The sequence below is a fragment of the Meriones unguiculatus genome, chromosome 3, assembly GCF_030254825.1.
Source record: "Meriones unguiculatus strain TT.TT164.6M chromosome 3, Bangor_MerUng_6.1, whole genome shotgun sequence".
NCBI classification, from domain to species: domain Eukaryota; kingdom Metazoa; phylum Chordata; class Mammalia; order Rodentia; family Muridae; genus Meriones; species Meriones unguiculatus.
The window spans coordinates 10,382,778-10,398,721 of record NC_083351.1 but is presented as its reverse complement, the minus strand read 5'-3'; the positions used below and the strand labels follow the sequence as shown (position 1 = coordinate 10,398,721).

Genomic DNA, 15,944 nt, shown 5'->3' with positions numbered 1-15,944 from the left:
GAGTTAACTAGTGTTCGCAGAGACATGATGGCCGACATGTATAATAATGACTTTGGACGGACTAGGGCTTTTGTTCACCGGCTGACTTGATCCTCACCAGTCAGTGGGCAATCAGTGGGGGCCGGGCTTCATCAAGTGAAATGGCAGACTGAAGAAGTCTAGACGCCAACACTTGTGCCGTCTTGGCCAACTTACTTCCTCTTCATATCGCAGGCAGAACAGGAGCTGGGCCCAGAGGGAGAAGAGGAGTCATGCCTACACTGTCTCATGAATGCCTGACGGTTCACAAGAACACCATAAAAAGTAGTTACTGTTATTAGTTATCAGAGTCCCGCTGCCAGGAGATGGTCATTGCCACACACAGCTCGTGAAAGAATTCCCAGCAGTAAACCCTGACAAAGCCAAAGAGATACGTGGTCATCAAAGTGAACTCCTCTTTGGGACGTACTCCTGAAATGCATGATTCCAGCTTCCTTCAGTTACAGCAAGAGGTCAGAGGGCTGGAGAGATGGCTCGGTGGTTAAGAACTTACAGCTCACACACACCAGAGTTCAGTTCTCACCACCCACATCCAGAGGCTCACAACTCCTTTCTCAGGGTATCTGAAGCCCTCCTCTGGTCTCCATGAGCTCCTGCACACAGGCACACATTTACACCTAAATGATAAATTAGAAAAAAATTAAGGCGCCATAGATTAGGGGCTGGAGAACTGGCTCAGCAGTTGGGAACACTGGTTGTTTTTCCAGAGGACCCAAGTTTGATTCTCAGCACCTGCATGGTTGCTCGCAACCATCTTTAACTCCAATTCAGGGGATCTGACGCCCTCTTCTGGCTTCCACAGTCACTGCATGCCCATGCTGCATACATCATACACACACACACACACACACACACACACACACACACACACACACACGGAGGCAAGCACTCACACATAATAAATATTACACATAAATGTTAAAAACAGTAGATTATAACGTGAAGAGATCAAAGGTCAAAGAGCCAGGAAGGCTAGCACAAATGGCATCCCTGGCCTAACTGAGACTAATTGTTTCCCTGAAAAGGTGACTCGCCAGTCACCTCTCTGATGTTGACGACCTCAGTTAGACAGAAATGAAGGCTCCTGCTTCTGAACCTTGGGGTTTTAAGGGGTTCGGGTGGGGGAAATGCTAAAGGCAAGATGATGAAACTCAAAACAAGGAACCTGCTAATGTGTCTGTGACAAGATGAAGGCTATGGGATTCCTGGGAACAGATGGGGATAGGAAAACGAAAAAAAAAAAAAAAAAGCAAGCAGCCACCTAAGGTCATGAGTTGGCCCAAAATAACCAGAGACACTGAGAGGACGGATGCAAACAGTGCGTCTTGATGGAAACCAGGCCAGCTTGATAAGCTGAAATAGTCCACCCTCACTGCCAGGCCTGCTGCTCAGGAGGCCCCGAGCAGGAGAAAGAGGGCCCCAGTCAGCACTTGCAGGTTTTCGGTTTCCTCGGACCCTACCTATATTGCTCTCCCCTCTAAGTCCCCAGCAAGCCGGAAAGCACGGTTCTCACTAGGAGCATGCTTTGGAATGAAGATCCAGAAGCTATTTTTTCCCCACCCAGCCATCTCATCACTTCTGCGACAGCAGGCGCTGGGGAGAGACACCACCTCAGCTGCAGAGTCACGATTCCCAGCTTCCACGCCGGCCAGCATTGGCAAGGCACGAGAAAGTGTTTGCCATAGCTTCTGGGAGGAGCAGGGGATGAGGAGGCAGGAGGGACTGAGGGCACCCTGTTCCAGTCGGGCGAAGCCCACCCACTCATGCATCTAACTAAGATCAGGTTGCTGGTGTGCTTCAGAGCCACCAGTGTGTGTACGAGGAGGAGAAGCCACTTTCCGGCTGTCCAAGCCTCCTCTTTGGGTCCCTAACTTTCTATTTCATTATCTAGCGCATCGACTCTTTAAATAACTGAAGTACCTTACTGTGTAGCCAAGGATTGGTGTGTGTGTCTGTGTGTGTGTGTGCACCTGTGTGTGCATCTCAGTATTCAGCCTTAGGTGTGAGATCTCAAGTGTCCTCTCCCTCTCTGTCCCCTTCCTCTCCCTCTCCCTCTCTCCTCACCCCCACCCCCATTTCTTGAGACAAGGTTTCTCCCTGGGTCCTGAAAGTCACTGATTGGTCTATCCTGGCAGGCTAGGGAACCCGAGGGATCTGCCTGTGTCCCATCTTGTGCCATTCCATCCCCCTCTTTAGTTCTGGGATTAGAAACACACACCCAGCTTTCCTACGTGGGTTCTGGGGATACAACTTAGGTCCTCCTGTTTGCACAGAAAGCACTGGCCTGACCGAACCATCTACCCAACAGAACCAAGGCATCTAAAGTGACGTGAGGGGCCCCAGCAGAAGGCAAAGGCAGGCCTTAGGGCCAGCTGGCCGTTAGAGGGAAGGAAGTAGGACCGAGAGTGACCAGGAAACAAGGAGGCATTCTCCAGTGGTCAGCTGGGAATGTGCTCAGCCTCAGATACCAGAAACACATTGTGAGTATTTGGAGCTTCTCCGCCACCAGCTCTGCTTTGTCTGCTGAAGACTAACAGACATCAGACAGTAGGGACCGCAAAGGCACACACTGGGGCTTGCTCTTTGAAACCTGTGGCCGTCACCTTGTTTGGCCCCTAGGACAACGGGAGAGCACCCTGAGCTGCCACAAGCCCAGCCACGCCCTCCCCACTTCACTGAGCTTCACAACCTCACTGTTGAAGGTGACATGTGCTTCCTGGCAGTGGTGGACGGTCCTGTGAGGGGTGGCTGTTTGGCAGCCTCAGCCTCCACCCGCTGTCTGATTAATGGTATCACTCGTGGTTGAAAACCACTACCCCAAGCCACTGGTGTGTCAGGACCCAGACATGTAAAGGAGGCCACCTGTAATCCCCCGGGGTAGACGGAGCAGACACCTGCCTTGGCCTGTGCAACCATGAGACATGGTATTTGTTGTTTATGTCACCAAGTTTTGTGTGGTTTGTCCCAAGGCAGGCACACTCCTGGTTGTACTGGCTTCAGCGTGTGGGCACCAGCAGCTCACAGGGAGGCAGCCCAGGCACGGCTGGGGACTCATGGATGCCAGGTCCCACCACACCCTCTTTCTACTTTACTGTCATTGAAAGGTGGCTTTTGTCTTTTGCTTCAGAAGGGAAGCCCTCCCAGAACTCTGACTCCTGTGTCAATGTCTGGCCTGGCCCTCTACAGTACATTCTAGCTGCAAGGGAGGAGGGAAAGCCAAGACATTTAGCTTCTAGCCCACATTACAGAGACAGGAAATGACCATGCAGAGGCTAAGCAGAAATAGCAACTACTCCCCAGTGTCTTCTATCTGTCCCGCTCCCATGCTGTCTGTAGGCTTCTGTGGCTTCTCCCCCCCCTCCACCCCTTTCTCTATTTTTCTTTTCCCTTATGGAGAAACAGCTGTCTCTCTTTCATTCGTTCGTTCATTTTTCCTTCTTTCTCTGAACACAAGTGGGAACATAGCTGCCTGCCCCTGGGACTGGATCATCATTCATCTCCAACTCACTAATAACCTCAATGGCATCTCAGTGTCCACTTCCAAATGCCAAGGACAAAGGTGCTGGCAGGCTCAGCTTGACTTGGGAGGGAATCGGATTGGATATAATCAGTCTGCTATGGCCAAGGATGCAGGAAATCTGATATGGGTTTGCTGCTCCGGGGATGGCAGGTGTCAGGAAGTGAGGTCAGTTATAAAGGTGAGAAAAGAAACATTACCGTGTCTCTCTCCTCTCTCCCTTCTTCTACTGATTCTTCCCTCCCTCCCTCTTTCTGCTTTCTTTCTTTTCTTTTCTTTCTTTCTTTCTTTCTTTCTTTCTTTCTTTCTTTCTTTCTTTCTTTCTTTCTTTCTTTCTTTCTCTCTGCCCCCCTCTCTCTCTTTCTTTCCTTTCTCTCTGTCTGTCTGTGGTGCTGGGAAGAAACCCAGAGCCTTGTGTATGGTAGACAATTGCTCTACTACAGAGCCACACCTCAGTGACCACAACTTTTGTTTGTTTTTGAGACAAGGTCTTCCTTGTCTTCTTCAGGCTGGCCAGCAATCCCCTGCAATCCTCCTGTCTCTGCCCTCTCACATCACTGTGGCTGCAGGTGAGTGTACAGACATGCCTGACCTTTTACATGGTTACTGGGGATTTGAACTTGGGTCCTCATGTCTGAGCACTGAGCCATCTCCTCAGCCTCCCCCTTTTTTGATTCAGAGTCTCATATATCCTGGGCTATCCCCAAACTTACTATGTACTTGAGAGTGACCTTGAACTCTTGCCCCTACTTCCCCTACCTCTGGAGTGCTAGGATCACAGGTATGGCTCAGTTCAGGTTCTTCATGAACAATTTTTTTTAAGAGCTTTAAAAAGAGCCTTAAAAAAATGTTGCCAGGTAGTAGTGACATATCCTAGCACTTGGGAGGCAGAGGCAGGCTAATCTCTGTGAGTTCGAGGCCAGCTGGTCTATAGAGCAGGACAGCAGGGGCTACGCAGAGAAACCCTGTCTGAAAAAAAAAAAAACCCAGCAACAAAATAGTTTTAAATTATTTTGTTGCTGTGGGTGTGCTTATGTGCGCCATATGTGTGCAGTTTCCTGTTGAGGCCAGAAGAGGGCACCATGTCTCATGGAACTGGAGTTACAGATGGCTCTGAGCTGCCTCGCCTTGGTCCCCTAAAAGGCAGCCAGTGCTCTTAACTATGGAGACATCTCTCCAACCCCTAAAGAGACTTCTTAAGGTCAAGTAAAGCTCACCTTTCTCACTGACTTTGGACATGCCTCTCATGGATTAACACATAAAAAGTTTCTCCTATATTCCCCAAATTTTAATAAGCCCAAAGAATACATTTGGTTTTAGAATACAGGATGGCCAGCTTTAACTGTCAATTTGAAACAACCTAGAATCACGTGGGAAGAGGGTGCCAGTGATCATCTGCTTTGGTCTATGCGTGTAGAGATGGAGCATTGTCTTAAGTTAACTGGTGTGGAAAGACCTGGCCCACGATAGGCGGCACCATTCCTTAGACAGGGGCCCCTGAGCTGTATAACAGTACTGATGTGGAAAGACCCAGCCCAGTGCAGGCAGCACCATTCCCTAGGCAGAGGAGCTGGGTAAGAGTGGAGGAGTCATGCTGAGCACAAGTGAGTATGCAGACACTCATTTCTCTCTGCTTGTGACTGTGGGCGTGATGTGACCTGCCATTCCAAGTTCCTGCCTTGACTTATTTGCACTCTAAGTAAAGATAAAATGAAACAAGCTCTTCTGTTCCCCACGTGCGCTTTCTGTCTGGGTATTTTATCACAGCAACAGAAATGAAACTAGAGCAGAAAATGAACATATTTTTATTGTGGCTTTTAAAAATGCTCCTTCTTTCCCTAGGTGTGGCTCGCTACCTGGCTAAGAAAGAATGTCAGTGATGAGAGGTCAGGTGGATAGAGAGAAGGCAGGGCAAAAGAGAAGAAGCAAGGGTCTCTGCAAACACCACGGGAATGGAGTGTCATTCTTGGATGACTGAGTCTGTGGTCTATCCTGTAGGCCAGAGGCTGGGAAGAATAGGGTCCTCTTGGTCTAGCAGAATGAACAATGTAGCAGAATTAAAAAACAGGCTTCCAGCCAGGCGCAATTGCCTCTTGAGAGGCAGAAGTAGGTGGATCTCTGCTCTACAGAACAAGTTCCAGGACAGCCAGGGCCACACAGAGAAACCAGATCTTGAAATACAAACAAAAGCAAACAAAACCCAACCAACTAAACAAAGAGAAACCAGGCTTCCAAGCCCAGTTCCCTAGCTGAGTGACTGTAGGTAGGCCAGTCAACCTCTCCGGGTTGGGCATCTTTATCTGTGAGATGGAGGAACGCAGGGCTTGGGGAAAGGATTCATTGAGGAATGTTTTGAGAAATGCAAAGTGCCATAGAAATGTCAGTCACAGTTACAGAAGTGATAGAATTGGTTGGCCTTCTAAATTTATTATAATAAACTCAGATATAAAGTCCCTATACTGTCACCAAGCGCTCCAAGCATCCATTTGCCCTGTGGCTCCAGGTGGATCTTTTGGGAGCTCCTTGGAGGAGCCGATGCTTGGGTACATCATAAAGTAAATGTAAACAACTTTATCTACAAATCTAGGAGTCTGGGTTATAGACATCTTCTTTACATACTTGTGTGTATATACATTTATAGATATTTTTTAAAAAAAAATCCTCTCTCCACACACTCCAAAATACATTCTGTGAAAAAATAGTAATGTAGAAAGTGAAGCATCCATCTTTAAAGTGTGACAAAAGTCCCTCAGGATTTTGTTACTTGAGAGTCAAGCCAACTCCCTGAGGATCACAGAAGGCCCCGGGACAGTGGGTTTTCTAGTTCTTTCCACCAGGCTTAACAAAAGAAAGACCTTGGCTGGACCTGGGTGCCTCCTTCTTTGTCTCTTTTTCTTGGACCATCTTCAGGATGGCTTTCTTGCTTGTAGGCTTCAATGAACAATAAGAACAAATACACAAAATCTGTCAGTGCGGTCAGGGCCCCCAAAGGGCCTATGCATTTTTATGTTTTGTTCTGTTCTAAGATTTACTTTACTTTTAATTATACATGTGTGTGTTTGTATGTATACGAGCACATGCATGTGGAGGTGCCTGAGGAGTCGGGAGGTGTCAGGCATTCCCCCGGAGCGGGAGTCACGGCCAGCCGTGAGATGCCCGGCATGGGTGCTGTGACTCAAACTCAAGTCCTCTGCAAGAGCAGGGAGTGCCCGCTCTCAACTGATGGCCCACGGACTCCAGACCCTGTGCGGTTTCTGTTTGTGAAACACATACACATGTAGGTATGGACAAAGAGGAACAGTGATGGGTCATTGCCATGCTCCCCAGAGCTGAACCTCCTCATGCTCGGATGCATCCTTCCCAGTGAGCAAACTGCTTCCCCCCCACCCCCCTGCAGTTTACACCGCATGCTAGGAGCTGCTCCCTAGCATGGAGTCTCCTTCTCCTCATGTTGTACTCGTTTTTAACTCTATTTTATTTGGGGTTTTTAAGCCTCTACCTCCCTCCCACCAATCCTTTAAACCCTAGGTAAGAGGAGAAAGTTAGTGGGGAGAGGGGGTGCAGACACCTTTACTTCTCCCGGCTGGAAGGTCTTTTAGGGCTATCGCAATCTCTGTCAACAGCAAACGCAGCAGAGCGGTCTCTTCCAGGCCTCTGTGCTGAGAGGTTTCTCTCCATCTGTCTCCTCCAAGCCGCCACACTGTCCACCTCGGGGCTCTCCCAACTGCCACCCTGTCTCTCTCCGGGCTCGTCTTTACATCCCTCAGAGTCCTACACCACACCCCTCTCCATGCTGCACCGGGCAGGCTGGTGCCAGCTGGCAAAGACCATGCCCCACAGGAGGCAATTATCAGCTGTGGGCAAACTAAAAGCCCACAAAAGCATATTTACACAACATGACAGAGTTTTAAAAGAAGTCAAAGTTTCCATTACACCTGGGGGTGGGGTTTCTCCCTCTGGGCTGCTCAGGTCTGAAGGTGTCCTGTGGCTCTGGTGGCCGGAGGGGACTCTTCAGGAGGCCCTCACTGAGTCCTTCTCAATCCCTCAGCAGGGGGACACCATGGTAGCCACAGGCCTGATGCTGCTCCCAACTCACGGCTGGGCTTTTTGGATGAAGGTCTCTCCCAGGACTAGGGTTTATGGGCTCTGAGGTGTCATTTCACTTGCTTTCTGACATATGACTGGAAAGAGATCTGCAGAGATGTAGAGATGAACAGTGAGTGTGCATTTGTGCGTGTGTGCGTGCCTGCGTGCATTGGTCCTGTCCTTTGGTTTTCACAGGGCACCCATCTTTGTGTCTCTCTGCACCTCCCCCTTTTCTAGCATCTGTCACGGGGAGACCAGGCTATGAGTTCTGTCTTCTTCATAGGCCCGTGGAGTCATCCTGGAAAGTTTTATAAAGTCATCCTGGAAAGTCTTATTTATTTGGGGGTGTGTGTGTGCATGTGTGTACATGCCATGACATGCGCACAGTTGGAGGACATCTTGCAGGTGTCTGTTATTTCTACCTTGTGAGTGCTGGGACTAAACTCAGGCCGTGAGGCTCGGTACTGAGTGCTGTACTGTGCGGAGCCACCTCCCGGGCTGTGGAAGTAGAAAAGCCACCTCAGAAGCCCTGTTTGCTTTCGGGCAGCTTTGAAATCAGCCTTGGGAAGCCCAAACCAGTGGCAGATGGGAGCCTTAAATGTCTTCTTTGTTTGAAGGAATTTTATACATACCTTATACACATACCTTATGTGTATGAGTATTTTGCTTGCATGCATGTACATGCACCCCATGCCAGCTGAGGTCAGAAGAGGCCCTCGGTTACAGATGGTTGTGAGCTACCATGTGGGTGCTGGGAATCGAACCCAGGTCCTCTGTAAGAGCCTATCACCTACCACACCTGGCCCTTGAGTGTGTTCTGAGAGCCTGCACACAGAATCTGCGCAGGGGAAGAAAGCACTGGGTTCAGAACCGTGGACCACTCAACCACTATTGACCTGACAGCCAGGGAGGAAGAAAACAGACAGAAACCAAGACCCTCTCCCCGCTGAGAGGTCTGTCTTTCCTTCATGCTTCTTTCTCTAGATTTTTTGAGTAAAACTGCCACTGGCACCTGGTTCCCAAATGTCACTGCCCCAACCCATTGTGGCACCAGAGCCAGGAAGCTGCTCATTAAAAATAGAGCCCCAAGTCCAGGCTGTGCCATCCCCATGTTATCCAAGAGTGGGGAAGACAGGACTTTTTGTTATCTATTACACTTGACAAGGGAAAGCAGATGCGGCCATTGACCCGGGAAGAGGAGGTAGCTGCCAACTTTGGACATGCTAAGGCAAACAGGAGGGGGTGGGTCCCTGGCAGAGCGCAGCCTGTGATGGCCTCTGAACAGTGAGCACCCAGGGTTCAGCTTGACATCTTTGGGATCACGGAACACACCCCTTGGGACAGAAGCCAGTCTGCAACAGTGCTGCCCAGGTGGAAATTATACACTGGGCTGGCCTTTTCTGGCGAACGGCAAGACACAGCCCATTCCCAGGCAGCCGGCGGTGCCTTAGCCGTCTCCCCACAGACCTCTGTTGCCGCAGACTGGGTGGGACCCCTTGAAAGAGGCCCCGGAGCTCTGCCCGCTGACCTTTGCCCTCCAAGCACTTTGACCAAAGTAATTATTAGCGCTTGTGCTTGCTTAACAACTACAACAAAAATAGTCCCAAGGCTAAGCCAGGAAGGCAAGGATTTTCATGAGTGTTCTGGTCTAGCTCCCTTGTCAATCCCTCATTCATTATTATCCCCAGCTAGCACTGTGGATGTCTTTCCCTAACCCCTCTCATGTACATGACGAGCTATGTATGGTGCTCAGGTATGCATGTATGTATTATGCATGTGAACACATGTATATATACACGTCAATGATAAAGAAGTTTGCATTTTAGATTGTTAGAGCAGGGATATCTAACCTGTGCAGGCACATGTGTGCACGCCTGCATGTGTGTGTGTGTGTGTGTGTGTGTGTGTGTGTGTGTGTGTGATTTATACATAAAGAGTTCATGCTGGCCCTTTCGGAGGTGGCATTGCCCCTTCAGGGATGTGTGATTAATCTCCGTACCTGTTGTCACCTGCCAAATCCCAGGCTCTCAGCTCCTGTCTGTCACAGGGTGGAGCTTGTGGCACCAGTGGCTCCTTGGGGATGGGCTGGGCCTTTGCTGTTTGCCAGAGAAAGCCAGCCCAGCGTATAACTTCCACCTGGACAGCACGGTTGCACACTGGCTTCCATCCCTTGGGGTGTGTTCTGTGATCCCAAAGATGTCAAGCTGAACCCTTCCTACCCCATGCTCAGTGGTATGGCAGCCCAGCCTAGGCAGTCAGCAAGTCTCTAGGAGATGTTTTAGAACATTGGAAACTAGAAAAATGTCTGCTTTGGCATACAGCCCACAAACAATGACCAAAGACTATTGGCTGTGAGGGAAAGAAAACCAGCCTATGGCATTTGGGAGGGCAGAAGACCTACACCACAGGGCCCTGAGGAGGTACTTCCAAAGCTATTAAGAGGGACCTATGAGTGTACAAGCCTGGAAGAGACTTCAGAGCCTCTGTCTCTTTCCCAGAGGTCATGCTAACTCTCTCTTCCTCAGGACTCTAGCTGTGCAAGGGAGGGAACCCAGCACCAATTTGCAAGAAGCCTGGAGCAAGGCTTTCTGGACCGTGGAGTCCTAGACCCCAGACTTGAAGGGACACCTTCATGGCTGGAACATGGATCCCTGCACTCCTAGCAGAAGTTCGCTTTGCCATGTTTTCTGCAGCCCAGAGGATGCTTGACATTCCAGGATCTCCACGTCAGAGAAGCATGACACTCCCAGAACATCCGGGCCTTCTAGACATCTCTGACCCCTTAGGTCCTCAGGCGGTTCTTAGATAGAACCTAGCCACAGCTCCCTCCTTATGGATGAGCAACAAATCTCTTCAGAGTCCTACTTTACAGCAGGCAAAGGTCTCAGATCTAAGGGACGCCCCCCACCCGCCACCAGGATACTCTCCATCCTTCCAACATCCACCTCTGTCTAGTTTGGGGATAAAGATATTAAGAAGGAGAGTTTTAAAAATGTCCCTTATGATCAAGCATGGTGGCACATGTCTCTATCCTAGGGAGACAGAAGTAAGTTCAAGGCTAGCCTGGCATACATAGTGAGTTCTAGGCTGGCCAAGGTTATGTGGTGAGACCCTGTCTCAAAGAAAAAAGTTCCTTATGTAGAATATGTTCCAATGATAATTTTGTTGTTAGGCACAATATAAATTATGGGAACATGAGAGGGACAGGGGATCTTGTCCAAGGGTCTGAAGCCTCTCACCAGCCGAGGTACAAGAATTCCAGCTCAATTAGCATTTACTATAAAGGCTGCTGGCCTAGTGTCGATATTCCTTTCACGTATGGACATTTACTGTTAAAACAACAGAATGTATTAGACCCTGGGAGGGGCCTCGTGCTTTCTGCAAACATTGCCAGACTCTCAAACAAAATTTAAAATTTTTTAACAGTAAGATATCCTGCCTTCCTGTACCCTTGAAGGCTAGTCTTTAACCTTCTCAATTGTAATCCTGCCATTTGCCTCTTGGGGACTACCCCCCCTCCCCCAGTGGTCCAGTGATGAGACAGTCAGCTCAAACCCCACCCCAAATCCTATGCATGACTATCACGAGCCATAGGTGGAGCCATGACCCTCCCTTGAGGAGCCCATTCGCACACTTGGGTGTGTTTCTGGCTTTATTCTGAGTGCCTCTATTTCTCCCAACCCCTGTGCTTAAGCCTATATGAAAAAAAATCTTGAGTAAAATCTAACAGCTCCAACTCTGCTTTATAAACTGGCTGGTCCTGAAATGCTTTTTGTCTCTGATGCTATGAATCCTGGTTTAGCCTGAGTGGAGGTCTCTGTCTGTCTGTCTGTCTCTCTGTGTGTGTTTGTGCGTGTGTGCGTTGGGGGGCTCTGTGCCTCCTTCATCTGTGCCACCAAAATGTTAACAAATACCTCCTTTTTCATTTTCTTGCACAGAGGAAGTGCGCCTAGCCCCAGGCTTCCACAAGCTCGCCTCTGCTTTCCAAAAGGCAGTGTGTGGATTGGGGCAACGCCAGGAAGGGCTGAATGGTAACTGTGATGCTTCAGTATGTTTTAAAATGTCATAGCCTTGATTCTCAGCTCTTAAAAAAAAATCTGAACCGTGGTAAGATTACACCTTGAAAGGCAGGAAGAAATACCCACTACCTCCTACCTGTGTTCCAGGAAGGTCTCCTTATTAATTGTGTGGCTGGGGACACAGTCCCTGCTCCACAGACCCCTCCTCATTGGGCCAGGGTAACCCCCGCCCCAGAAATGAATGGGAACTCTTGCCGTACCGTGTCCCACACACCGCGTGCTTGGTCCCCGGCAGCTGGGAGGCAGCTGCTAAGGCACTGCCCCTCTCTTTCTGGCTCACCTGGTGACTGGAATTCTGCATCTTGTTCTTGACCATCTCTATAAAAATGCGTCTCTTTAATACAGAAAGGACAAGGACAATGTTTAGTTTAGACTAGTAACTGCCTTTTGCATCAAAGAGGAAAAACTGCCTTTTCCTCTTCTCTTATTTTAAGATTTGCTAGCCGGGCACGGTGACGCACGTCTGTAATCTCAGTACTCCGGAGGCAGAGGCAGGCGGATCTCTGGGAGTTCAAGGGCAGCCTGGTCTACACATTGAGTCCAGGACAGCCAAGGCTACACAGAGAAACCCTGTCTTGAAAATCAAAACCAAAACAAACCAAGGAAAGATTTGCTTATTTGGAACGTCGGACCCTTTTTGAAGGGGCAGGGGGTAACACAGAGGCTTGCGGTAGGGGTGCTGTTTTGGAGGGGCAAAATCTCCTGCACAGCCGCTCTGGGGATCTCTGTTTAGATTCTGTTGGCTGAGGGATCTCTCTGGAAGCAAAATGGCTTCCGTTGGTGGCCGGGCCTTGCAGGACAGCGGCGCCGAGGGTTTCATGTGACTGCGCAGTGCAGGTAAAAGGAAGCCGCAGCGGCTGCCCCGCTCCTCAGGGATTGCCACTGACACCCAAGTGAGGCATGCTGTTCTCCTTCAGAACTGTCGGCCTAGCTGTCTTCCAGATCCCACACCTTAGGGCTACTTCCCAGAAGAAAGGCCCTTCAGAGGTACAGAGGGTACCACGGAGAGGGGGCAAGCTGGGGCCTCCTGTTCAGAGGTTAGCAGGGAAATTGATGGGTTATCAGGGAGAGGGAGTTTCCAGAGAGCTCTGAACACTTGTGGGTCACAAAACCGGATGCCTTCAGAACTCTGAAGCTTGGGTGAGCTTTGAACCAGGAGCCTGGGACCTTCCTAAGGGGCCTGGTTGGGAGGCGGCAGCTCATGGCCTGGGGGCCTTGTATTCTTATCTCCCAAATTTCTCAGAGAAACTAGAAATGAAACATCCTAAGATATCACTTAAAAACTAAAACTAAGACAAAACGAAACAAACAACCCACAAGAAAATATACCACTACCAAAACCTCAACCCAAAACATCCCATGAGCCAGCTGAAACCCATCTGTGGGCAGCGTTCTGTGACAGCTGCTTCCGAGCCTCCCACCTTGGCAGCACGCTGGTGTTGTCAGTACTCATTGGTGGGCTGCCAGAGAAAGCAATGCCCAAGTTCATTCAAACTTCAGAATGAAAGCACATCTCTATGAAAATAGATCTCCATCCAATATTTGGGACATACTTAGGCTGAATTACTATTTGTTGTTTATCTGAAATTCAAAAAGCAGGCGGTGTAACTCGGTAGCAGAGTGCGTCCCCGGCAGGCAAGGGGCCCCCGGTTCCTTTCCCACTTCAGAGAGAACAACAAAACGCCCATGAAATCCAGATTCGACTGGGTGTCCTGTTTTCCTTTTTCCTCCAGGATACCCACGGAGGGTGTGAGAGGGGCCTTCTCCTGGGGAGAGCAAATGCTTGCCCATCTCTTCTGCCCTCTCAAAACGACTGTCCCTGAACTCTTTGAAGCCTGAATTTAGCTGACAGTTGCCCTCTGGGTATTCTGTACTTAGAAGGCTGCCAGCTTCCAGCTGTTCAATATTTATCACACGGGGCTGGGGAGATGGCGGTTAGGAGCTTTGGTTCCCAGCGTCCACACCGGAGGCCTATGACCAACTGCCTGTAACTCCATCTCCAGGATATCCCAATGGCCTGAGGGCTGCTGCACATGCTCATGCTCATGCTCTCTCTCTCTCTCTCTCTCTCTCTCTCACACACACACACACACACACACACAGCTCTTGTTTGCATGCCTTCCTTTTTTCTTGTTTTTCTCTCTCTCTGCAGCAGGCCCCTTTACCCAATCCAAGTCCCACGAGTAGGCTGGCAGATAACATACATGAGGTAAAGCTACCACAGTTCACGTGGGGCTGGGGTGTCACGTCAGCCCTTCCATGGGGCTCTGAGAAATCCTAGCTCTCGGGCTCCAATCCATTTGCGAATGAAGCCCAGGTGATGGCGAGCTACACCCTGAAGCACAGAGCCAGAGCTGGAGCTGGACTCACAGGGGGGCGGGCATCAAAGCCGCTCTCTGGAGTGACTCGGTGGACACTCCGCTGCCTTTTCACCAAGGCTGCTCTTAGGCAAGTGGCTCATCTCGCCACAGGAGGCCCCGCTGGATGATCTTTGGAGAACACAGGGAACCGCGCTGTATTTGGAGGACCAAGCTGGATCTCTGCTTGGTCTGCCAGGAAGCCCGGAGCCAGGGGAAAGCCCATGTGTAGGCATGAAAGACGCTAGAGTCAGCAACTTTCATCTCCTTGGTGGGTTCCACTTTGTCCCCCCTTACCCATGCTCTCCATCCTTAGGACAGAAGGCTTGGGATTGCCCGCTTCCTCCCTTTCAGCTTTTCTCCTGCCTTGGTCTCCAAATCCCTAAGCCATTTAGTGTCCACCATGTTTTGTTCCATCAGCCAAAAGAGGACTGTGATTTCCTTCTCTTTGGGACCCTGAGCTAGATAGACCCTTGCCTGTCTCCTAGGTCCTTTGTCCAAAGCGCCAGTAGGCAGTGGGCAGGGAGAGGCTGGGAGGGAGGACAGAGAGGGGTGCCAGTGTCCCTGGGCAGTGTGGGCTGCTGTCCATTGCTACAGGGTTCTCACGCTTCCAAGGACCTGCTACTTGCATGTAGCTACCTGACCTCGCCCTTCATACCTGCTTCTCAATGTCTTTGAAGGGGCAGTTGCAGGATATGCTTTTCTGCTCTTGATCCTCTATTCGATCCTGAGGAAAAACAATCAGGTGAGAGAGAGAGAGAGTTTAGTCTGTCCTTATCCATTCTAATCTGGAGTTTCTGGGAGAATCTACGGTTCACTGCCCAAATCAGAAGAGGCATGTGGGAGGGTGGAATCCTTTGACTTTAGCACTTTTCATCCATACACTGCGCTTCTTATCTATATGTATTTTTCGGCCTTTCAATTCTTGTGGCTCACAATCCATTCTCATCTGATAGATCCAATGACTTCTTTAAAATTTTCCTTTTTTTTTTTTAATTACATTTGTTTATTTATTTAGTGTCTGTGTGGGCCGTGAGCTCATTTGGAGGATAGAGGACAACTCAAGAGGGTCCGTTCTCTCCTTCCACTTTATGGGTCCTGGGAATCGAACTTATGTCGTTAAGCTTGGCAGCAGGCACTTTCGTCCAATGAGCCAGTCTCACCTGCCCAGTGTTTGCTGCTTTCTACTCCTTGGCCTCTGTGGGACAGAGGCAAAGAGGATCTAGGCAATATCTGTGCCCAAGCCAATCTTAGAAAGCTGAATTAAACAGAACAAGGACGGTGATGATGGCCAAAGGCGTCACGGAGTCCCACTTGCTCAGGCTTTAGCCCCACGCTCCTGCTGAATTGAACCCTGTGGGCCAGGCCCCATCTATATTCTTATCCTGAAGACAAGGAATCTAAATGACATATGAGGGGTTGGGGGCTCCAGCCTAGCTCAGGCCACTCCTGCTAGCATAGGCCAAGTGTCGGGGCTGGGATCTGACAGGCTGGAGCCTGGAAGGGAGAGGAGCTTGCTCTCCTGTCCAAAGCAGCTGTTCTCACACTTCAAGCCCTGATGCAGCCCGGGAAAGGGCTGGCAGGCTCCTCCGAGGGCAGCTCCCAAGTGTTTAAAAGCTTTCTATTGAAAATTCCCATCTGAGCCATTCACGGAAAGTATCTGCTCTTTCTTGGCCAAAGCCCCAGCTGCATTCACCAACTAGAAAAGAATGCTTTACAAAAGGGCCGCCAGCTTTGGGGCGGGGGAGGGGCAGGGGAGCAGGAAATAGCCTGGGGGGGGCGTTGTTGCTGGGCTCTTGGCTTGGGGGATGGGGTGGGCAGTGGTCTGAAAGAGACTCAGGACCAGCCCTGCCCCTTTGTTGCCCT

At 50.0% G+C, this 15,944-nt stretch overlaps 1 protein-coding gene across 1 annotated transcript in view; it reads right to left on the bottom strand.

Annotated features, from left to right (window-relative positions):
* Window positions 1-5,374: 5,374 nt before the first annotated feature.
* Window positions 5,375-15,944, bottom strand: part of Fhad1 (forkhead associated phosphopeptide binding domain 1) — a 112,501-nt gene continuing 101,931 nt past the window's right edge. The window contains exons 32-34 of the mRNA XM_060379138.1: window positions 14,737-14,805; window positions 12,002-12,055; window positions 5,375-6,487 (exon numbers count right to left, since the gene is read on the bottom strand). Coding sequence (XP_060235121.1) covers window positions 6,377-6,487; window positions 12,002-12,055; window positions 14,737-14,805 — 234 coding nt within the window. The 3' untranslated portion in view covers window positions 5,375-6,376. The remainder of the gene's footprint in view (window positions 6,488-12,001; window positions 12,056-14,736; window positions 14,806-15,944) is intronic.